Source organism: Triticum aestivum, chromosome 1B, assembly GCF_018294505.1.
Source record: "Triticum aestivum cultivar Chinese Spring chromosome 1B, IWGSC CS RefSeq v2.1, whole genome shotgun sequence".
Taxonomy (NCBI): domain Eukaryota; kingdom Viridiplantae; phylum Streptophyta; class Magnoliopsida; order Poales; family Poaceae; genus Triticum; species Triticum aestivum.
Window position 1 is genome coordinate 463,963,409 of NC_057795.1, and position 8,717 is coordinate 463,972,125.

The window sequence follows — 8,717 nt, forward strand, 5'->3', positions numbered from 1 at the left end:
CTCCCATGCTAGCCAAATTATTTGCACCAAGTAGAGATACTACTTGTGCTTTCAAATATTCTTAAACCCAGTTTTGCCATGAGAGTCCACCATACCTACCTATGGCTTGAGTAAGATCCTTCAAGTAAGTTGTCATGCTGCATGCAATAAAAGTTGCTCTATAAATATGTATGACTTATTAATGTGGAGAAAATAAGCTTTATATGATCTTGTGATGTGGAAGCAATAAAAGCGACGGACTGCATAATAAGGTCCATATCACAAGTGGCAATACAAAGTGACGTTCTTTTGCATTAAGATTTCGTGCATCCAACCATAAAAGCACATGACAACCTCTGCCCCTCTGCGAAGGGCCTCTCTTTTACTTTTGTCTTATACCTTATGCAAGAGTCATGGTGATCTTCACCCTTCCTTTTACATTTTATCCTTTGGCAAGCACCTTGTGTTGGAAAGATCCTGATATATATACCCAATTGGATGTAAGTTAGCATGAACTATTATTGTTGACACTACCCTTGAGGTAAAAGGTTGGGAGGCAAGACTATAAGCCCCTATCTTTCTCTGTGTTTGATTAAAAATCCATAACCATAAGTATTGCATGAGTGTTAGCAATTGTGGAAGACTAAATGATAGTTGAGTATGTGGACTTGCTGAAAAGCTCTTATATTGACTCTTTCCTATGTTATGATAAATTACAATTGCTTCAATGACCGAGGTTATAGTTTGTTAGTTTTCAATGAAGTTTCTGATTCATACTTGACATTGTGGATAGATTATTACTTGAGCATAAGAAATCATATGACAATATATATATATATATATATATGTTGCTATTATGAGGATGATCATGATGCCCTCATGTCCGTATTTTATTTTATCGACACCTCTATCTCTAAACATGTGACATATTTTTCGATTTCAGCTTCCGCTTGAGGACAAGCGAGGTCTAAGCTTGGGGGAGTTGATACGTCCATTTTGCATCATGCTTTTTATATCGATATTTATTGCATTATGGGATGTTATTTCACGTTATGTCACAATACTTATGCCTATTCTCTCTTATTTTACAAGGTTTACATGAAGAGGAAGAATGCCGCCAGCTGGAATTCTGGGCTGGAAAAGGAGCAAATATTAGAGACCTATTCTGCACAACTCCAAAAGTCCTGAAACTCCACGAAAGTTGTTTTTGGAATTAATATAAAATATTGGGCGAATAAAGTACCAGAGGGGGCCCACACCCTGGCCACGAGGGTGAGGGCGCCCATTGGGCAAAGAAAGTACCAGAGGGGGCCCACACCATGGCCATGAGGGTGGGGGGCGCGCCCTACCCCCTGGGCGCGCCCCCTGCCTTGCGGGCCCCTTGGCAGCCCTCCGGTGACCATCTTCTGCTATATGAAGTCTTTTACCCTAGAAAAAATCATAAGCAAGCTTACGGGACGAGACACCGCCGCCACGAGGCGGAACCTTGGCGCAACCAATCTAGGGCTCCGGTGGAGCTGTTCTGCCGGGGAAACATCCCTCCGGGAGGGGGAAATCATCACCATCGTCATCACAATCGATCCTCTCATCGGGAGGGGGTCAATCTCCATCAACATCTTCACCAGCACCATCTCCTCTCAAACCCTAGTTCATCTCTTGTATCCAATCTTTGTCCCAAAACCTCAGATTGGTACTTGTGGGTTACTAGTAGTGTTGATTACTCCTTGTACTTGATGCTAGTTGGTTTATTCGGTGGAAGATCATATGTTCAGATCCTTTATGCATATTAATACCCCTCTGATTATGAACATGAATATGATTTGTGAGTAGTTACGTTTGTTCCTGAGGACACAGGAGAAGTCTGGCTATAAGTAGTCATGTGAATTTGGTATTCGTTTGATATTTCGATGAGATGTATGTTGTCTCTCCTCTAGTGGTTTTATGTGAACGTCGACTACATGAAACTTCACCATTATTTGGGCCTAGAGGAAGGCATTGGGAAGTAATAAGTAGATGATGGGTTGCTAGAGTGACAGAAGCTTAAACCCTAGTTTATGCGTTGCTTCGTAAGGGGCTGATTTGGATCCATATGTTTCATGCTATGGTTAGGTTTACCTTAATACTTATTTTATAGTTGCGGATGCTTGCAATAGGGGTTAATCATAAGTGGGATGCTTGTCCAAGAAAGGGTAGTACCCAAGCACCGGTCCACCCACATATCAAATTATCAAAGTAACGAACGCGGATCATGTGAGCGTGATGAAAACTAGCTTGACAATAATTCCCATGTGTCCTCGGGAGCGTTTTCCTTCATATAAGAACTTGTCCAGGCTTGTCCTTTGCTACAAAAAGGATTGGGCCATCTTGCTGCACCTTATTTACTTTTGTTACTTGTTACCCGTTACGAATTACCTTATCACAAAACTATCTGTTATCGATAATTTTAGTGCTTGGAGAGAATACCTTACTGAAAACCGCTTGTCATTTCCTTCTGCTCCTCGTTGGGTTCGACACTCTTACTTATCGAAAGGACTATGATAGATCCCCTACACTTGTGGGTCATCATATCACCATCTCTTCACCGAACTAGTGCACCTATACAGTTTACCATTGTATTGGGTGTATTAGGGACACAAGAGACTCTTTGTTATTTGGTTGCAGGGTTGTTTGAGAGAGACCATCTTCATCCTACACCTCCCACAGATTGATAAACCTTAGGTCATCCACTTGTGGGAAATTTGCTACTATCCTATAAACCTCTGCACTTGGAGGCCCAACAACGTCTATAAGGAGAAGGTTGCGTAGTAGACATCAGCCCGGCAGCAGGACCATGCTCGTCTCGCGCCCGACAGCAGGACCGTGCTCATCTCGCGCCCGGTGCCGCAGGACGAGGCGATGGAGGCCAGTTTTGGCCGGCCTGCTACCGGGTCTCGGCACTGGGGGCAGCCCAGGGTTGCGAAAGACGGGTCCTTTCCGCTCGTGTCTTTGGTTGGGGTAGCGGCGGATCTCAGGTGAGGTGGTGTCAAGGTCTTGGATGCCAGGGCGGCGACCCTGGTGGTGGGTCCGTGGTGCTCATGGGCAGAGCCCGTGGCTTGGTGTTGCCCGGTTGCCATGGCCGTGTGGACAGCATGGTAGCCGGGGTGTGGCGTTCGGTGGCGGTGAATGGTGGCCGGGGTGAAAACCTGCTTTATCTTCGGACGGACCGGCGGCGGCGAAGGTCGTTCCCTTCTTGAAGGTGTCGTCGCGACCCTCTTTGCCCATTGTGTTGCTCCAGGGGAAACTCTAATCTTCGGATCGGGCAGCGGCGGCGCTCCGGTGTCGTCCCCTTCCTAAAGGCGCCGCCTAGGAGCCCACGGTTTGTCATATGTGGCTTCACCTCTTCGCGTAGTGCTTGGGTTGGTGTTGCTGTGCTCAGTACCTATGTATCCTTCGTTGGGTGTGTGTGTGTGTGGTAGGGGCGTGAGTTTGTACAGGGTGCTGTTGTTTGGTGCTTTATGTATAAAGCGGGGCAAAGCCTTTTTCGGAAAAAAATTATGGCGGTCTGTCCACATAGCATTTAATATTACTCCTCCGAATACTATCAACACGTTATTTGGGATGTGGTTAGATGGAATAGATTCAGAAACGATGAGACATATCCGTGTATGAGTATGTGCTTTATTATGGGCAGTTTGGAACTACAAGAATGGTTTATTTTTTAACATAACAACACATATTCATTTCTTGCAGGTTATTTTTTCGGGCCACTACACTGATCCGTATGTGGTCGCTACTCACTCCGACGGATGCCAGGGAGCGTATGGTTACTGGGTCTATCTGGTGGGAGACGGTAGCACAAGCTATCTTCAACCGGTTTGGATGACGGTCATGTAATAGGACAGGTGTTTAGTTTCCTATCTTCTTTTTGCCTGCCGGTTGTGGCTGTCCTGTTCTTTTGTGTTTTTGCTCTTTGTGAGCATTTTTTCCTGCTTGAGACCTGAAGACTTTGTTGAACCTTTACTTATTAATAAGATGGCCGTATGCATTCTTCTGATGCAGAGGCCGGGGATAACCTCTTTTTCAAAAAAAGAAAAATGCTTCTTCCCAAATCATGTACTCCCGCTGTTTCATATTAAGAGCCATCAAGCCTCTAGAGCTTTAGGTTCATATGCTAGTGACCAAATGAACTTGTTTTAGGTTCATATAATAGTGACCTAGTGTTATTATGCTGCTGACCTACTGTTTCTTGAAAGTGTGTGTTCATGATGGAAAACGGAGAAAGATGTCATAAAATACTGTAGGTTGTGGACTGATTGGAGAAACACAATATCGGTAGGAGATCATTGCAGAAGTAGAGCTCGAAACCTTTCATCCGAATATGATTTATTTTAGAGAAACAACCTGACATTATATTTGGGCCTACAGATTCGTCACTTTGTCAAGATCTACCCTGGTGTGTCTCATGGGTGGACTGTGAGATACAACAACGATGACCACGCATCTTCTGTCAAGTGGGCCGAGCAAGCCATGGTGGACATGACCAGCTGGTTTAACGAGAACCTGAAGTAGCAGCCCCAATTAGGGAGTCTGCTTCTGTATCCACTGAAATGTACTCCCTCTATTCTAATTTTTTTGTGAATCGAATGTATATAGACACCTTTTAGCGTGTTTGTTCACTTACTTTGGTCCGTACGTAGTTTATATTGAAATATCTGAAACATCTTATATTTGTGAACAGAGGAAGTAGTTTATATTGAAATATCTGAAACATCTTATATTTGTGAACAGAGGAAATAGTATTGTACTGTAATGACGAAATGTGATATTTGCAGTTTTGGGAGCTGATATTTATGCTTGCGCTCAGTTCACTGCACAGTTGCGCCCCAGTGAGTTCATTTTTTTTGGACTTGCAGTGCAGTGAACTGGTGCACTATTCTTTGCCTTACTAGGCTGGCGCTCGTTGAGTTCTGCTCAACAGGGGAGCTTCTGAGCCACTTGTGACACATCAGTTCAATAAAAATCCGGTTCAATAAAAATCCTCTAGAAACAGGGCAGCATTGTTAACTGCTTTGTAGGCAAGCAGCCCCTAATAAACTGTAGTATAGTACTCCCTCCCTCTGGCTCTTTTTAGTTTCCGAATAAGTTTTATCCGAAGTTAAAATATCTTTACATTAATCAAACTTATAGAAAAAACATCAACACAATACCAAATCAACATTTTTAGATTTATTATGAAATGTAGTTTCATAGTATATATATTTGGTGTTGCGGACGTTAATAATTTTCTATATAAATTTGACCAAATTTTGTTGAGTTTGATTTGACATAAACATAATACGCGAAGTAAAAAAGAACTAGAGCATACACACTACACTAGATGGATCACCAGTTCGCTCACGTGACCGGCTGCTAACACTTTTGTCCTGCGCCATTATACGTAATATATAAGATAAGATTTCAGGCTGCGAATCGAAGAAAAGTCTTTGAATCAAAGTAAGCACAGGACGAGATGTTGCATGTTCGATGAACGTGGCACGCGGCAGAAGCGGATCGAGCTCGCATGTCACTAAATAAAACGTAAAAACTCTAGCAGCCGACGACTTTTCTCGTCATTTGACCCCAGAATTGGTTAATAAAAGGACGGCACATCGCGCCTTATCCGGCAGCAAACACCAAACCATGTCGGCACCGAGAGCTCCTCCGAGTCTAGGTCTAGCCACGGCGGCGATGGCTATTCTGGCCGTCCTGGCCGCGGCGCTCGCCACGACCGCTCGTGCCCAGACCTGCGGCTCACAGGCTGGCGGCGCGAGGTGCCCCAACTGCCTCTGCTGCAGCCGTTTCGGGTTCTGCGGCAGCGGCTCTGAGTGGTGCGGAGCCGGCTGCCAGAGCCAGTGCAGCGGCTGCCCCGCTCCTCCCGGTCCCGGCGGCCAGGGCGTGGCGTCCATCGTGTCCAGGGACCTCTTCGAGCGGCTCCTCCTCCACCGCAACGACGCGGCGTGCCTGGCCCGCGGGTTCTACACCTACGATGCGTTCCTCGCCGCGGCCGCCGCGTTCCCGGCCTTCGCCGGCACGTCCGAGGGGCTGAGCGTCGAGACGCGGAAGCGTGAGGTGGCCGCCTTCCTGGGCCAGACCTCCCACGAGACCACCGGCGGGTGGCCGTCCGCGCCCGACGGCCCCTTCTCGTGGGGCTACTGCTTCAAGCAGGAGCGCGACCCGCCGTCCGACTACTGCCAGCCGAGGCCGGAGTGGCCGTGCGCGCCCGGCAGGCGGTACTACGGCCGCGGCCCCATGCAGCTCTCCTTCAACTACAACTACGGGCCGGCGGGGCGCGCGATCGGCGTCGACCTGCTCAACAACCCAGACCTGGTGGCGGCCGACCCGGTGGTGGCGTTCAAGACGGCGCTGTGGTTCTGGATGACCCCGCAGGCGAACAAGCCGTCGTCACACGCGGTGATCACGGGGCGGTGGACGCCGACGGGCGCGGACAACGCGGCGGGCCGGGTGCCCGGGTACGGCGTGATCACCAACATCATCAACGGCGGGCTGGAGTGCGGGCGTGGGCAGGACCCCCGGGTGGTCGACCGGATCGGGTTCTACAAGCGCTACTGCGACGTCCTCGGCGTCGGCTACGGGAGCAACCTCGACTGCAACAGCCAGAGGCCGTTCACCAGCGGCGCCTCGGCTGGGCTCGCGGCGCAGTGAAAAGACGTCGGCATGTACCAGTGTCAGCATGTGATTCATGTAGGTGTGATTCCAGGAGTTCTCTTCTCTACTGTGTAATGTGATGAGCGTGTTGCCTCGATCCGTGAAAGCTCGCGTGCGTCAGCGAGCATTTCTTCCAGCCTGCTAAGGCTTAATAAACTCGGCTGTATCAGACGGCTGATTTTGATTTCACTTCAGGTCGAATTTTTCTTCCAATGATGCAACAACACGTGTCAGTGCTTGTATTAAGTTTGTCTGTAAAAGAAAGGTGACTGTTTTTCTTCGTTGGTCTCAGTCAAATTGTGTCCATCGGCCCGGCTCCCTGCCACCACGCACTAACGGGCCAGTTTTCTTCGAACGGAAATCTTCCGAACCCGATTGCAGTTGCTCTCTGGACTCTGGTCCATACACAACCTAACTGAAAGCTCTCCACTCCTACGTGTAGTCTAAGCCGGATGTTCAAGCTAGAAGCCGCTTGTTTTGATATTTATGTCTCAATTTTTTTTTTGATATTCTCCAGGTGCCTCATGGTTTTCACATATGAAGAAAATAAATTTTCTTTCAAACAAAACCCAATTAGATGGTTTCCGCCAAAAAATATATTTAGATTGACAATAAAGAAAAGCTATAAAATGAAGAATTCGAAAGTAGGATGACTATGTATAGCTGCTTGTGTAAGGACGTATAAAAGACATGAAAAAAATGAGATAAACGGAGTTATTTAACTTTGTATATGTCAGTGAACCACAATTGAAGCCAGCGGTAATTCGGATTTTCCATGGGCCACAACAGTATCACATAGAATTCACATACACATTAATGTGGTACCTAGAGAAAATGTTTCACCACAAGTGTATATGTCATGTCAATTTGAAGTTACGTACAACTCCACCTCATAGTGCATATGTCATGTCAATTTAAAGTTACATACAACTCAAGTTCAGAGCATTTTTCATGTCAATTTAAAGTTAAGTACAACTCCAGTTCATAGTGTTTTTCATTTAAATTTAAATACTTGTCCTAAAAGAACTACAAACAAGATTCAGAGTTTGACTCTGTCTAGCTAAGCTGTGGGTTAGTGGTTAACATGGATGAAAAATACATCAGTAAATCCTAGCTAGTCATTGTCATGACAATGATAGCAAGAAAAAACAGACATGCATGAACAAACAAAAAATGCAGGAAGTTTCATCTCTCTAGCTCCCTTTTCATTGAGTGTGCAGAAGGATCGAATGATCCATGATGCTGAAAAGCGAAATAAAGTTGACTGTTATGAGCAAGATGACAGGGCAAACTGGAAACGGCGACCAAGGTCAACAAGCAACTATATTAGTGAACTGAGTGATCACAACTGATAATTGATGGTGCAGAAGAACGCGAAAAGTAAAGTGTCCATAACTCTCTGTTCTGATTGCATTATCGGCAAGTTTATTTTCTTCATGTTTTCTGAATTTACAATTGTTGCCAGTACAGTCTTTGGCTTGAATTTATTACTTCAGTTTGGCAAGATTCGCCTGAAAAGAAATTCTGCTGCATTGTGTGATCGAAAAAGTGGGAGATGAGGGCCAATATAAAGTTGGAGATGGACCAACTAATGAATAGAACAACTGCTGCACCCTGATACTAATTAAAAACATTGGAGTAACAAGTAAGAACAAGTTCATATACATAGAAGTGGGAGGTTTCAGAATTTGGAAAGGGGCAAAAGACCGCACCCATTTGATTCCATGGTGGAGGTGGGGAGCAGCCGCCGATGCGCCTACTTGACCGATATGATGACAATGATTTGCGCTGTGTAGGGTTGTGCATCGCTGCTGTTCTTTCACGTCTCAAATGGGCAACTAATAACATGAAGAAATAACACTGCCTACTATATTGCAAAACAAACAAGCACACAAAATCTTTACTCGAGGCCAAGAGGACACATCTCAGGTATCCCCAACCTGCCATTGCTGGTGGCCCGAGTAGTGTTGTTCAGCAAGGTCCTCATAGTGGCGGACCCCTATTCCGAGCTAGTCCTCACCTCCGCGATCGCCCATGCTCTCGCCGCCATGGCG

The 8,717-nt window shown here is 46.2% G+C and overlaps 1 protein-coding gene and 1 pseudogene across 1 annotated transcript; both read left to right on the forward strand.

Annotated features, from left to right (window-relative positions):
• The window catches only part of LOC123092716 (endo-1,3;1,4-beta-D-glucanase-like), a 68,264-nt pseudogene extending 63,737 nt beyond the window's left edge, over positions 1–4,527 (forward strand).
• Positions 4,528–5,596: 1,069 nt separating this feature from the next.
• Positions 5,597–6,852, forward strand: LOC123131995 (chitinase 2-like). Its single transcript, XM_044551741.1, has one exon. It carries the CDS (start codon positions 5,638–5,640, stop codon positions 6,658–6,660), a length of 1,023 nt encoding a protein of 340 aa, XP_044407676.1. The 5' UTR covers positions 5,597–5,637; the 3' UTR covers positions 6,661–6,852.
• The last annotated feature ends 1,865 nt before the right edge of the window (positions 6,853–8,717 follow it).

Bases quoted from the DNA above. Each gene is read 5' to 3' on its own strand.
- LOC123131995 (XM_044551741.1), top strand. From the start codon at position 5,638: ATGTCGGCACCGAGAGCTCCTCCGAGTCTAGGTCTAGCCACGGCGGCG.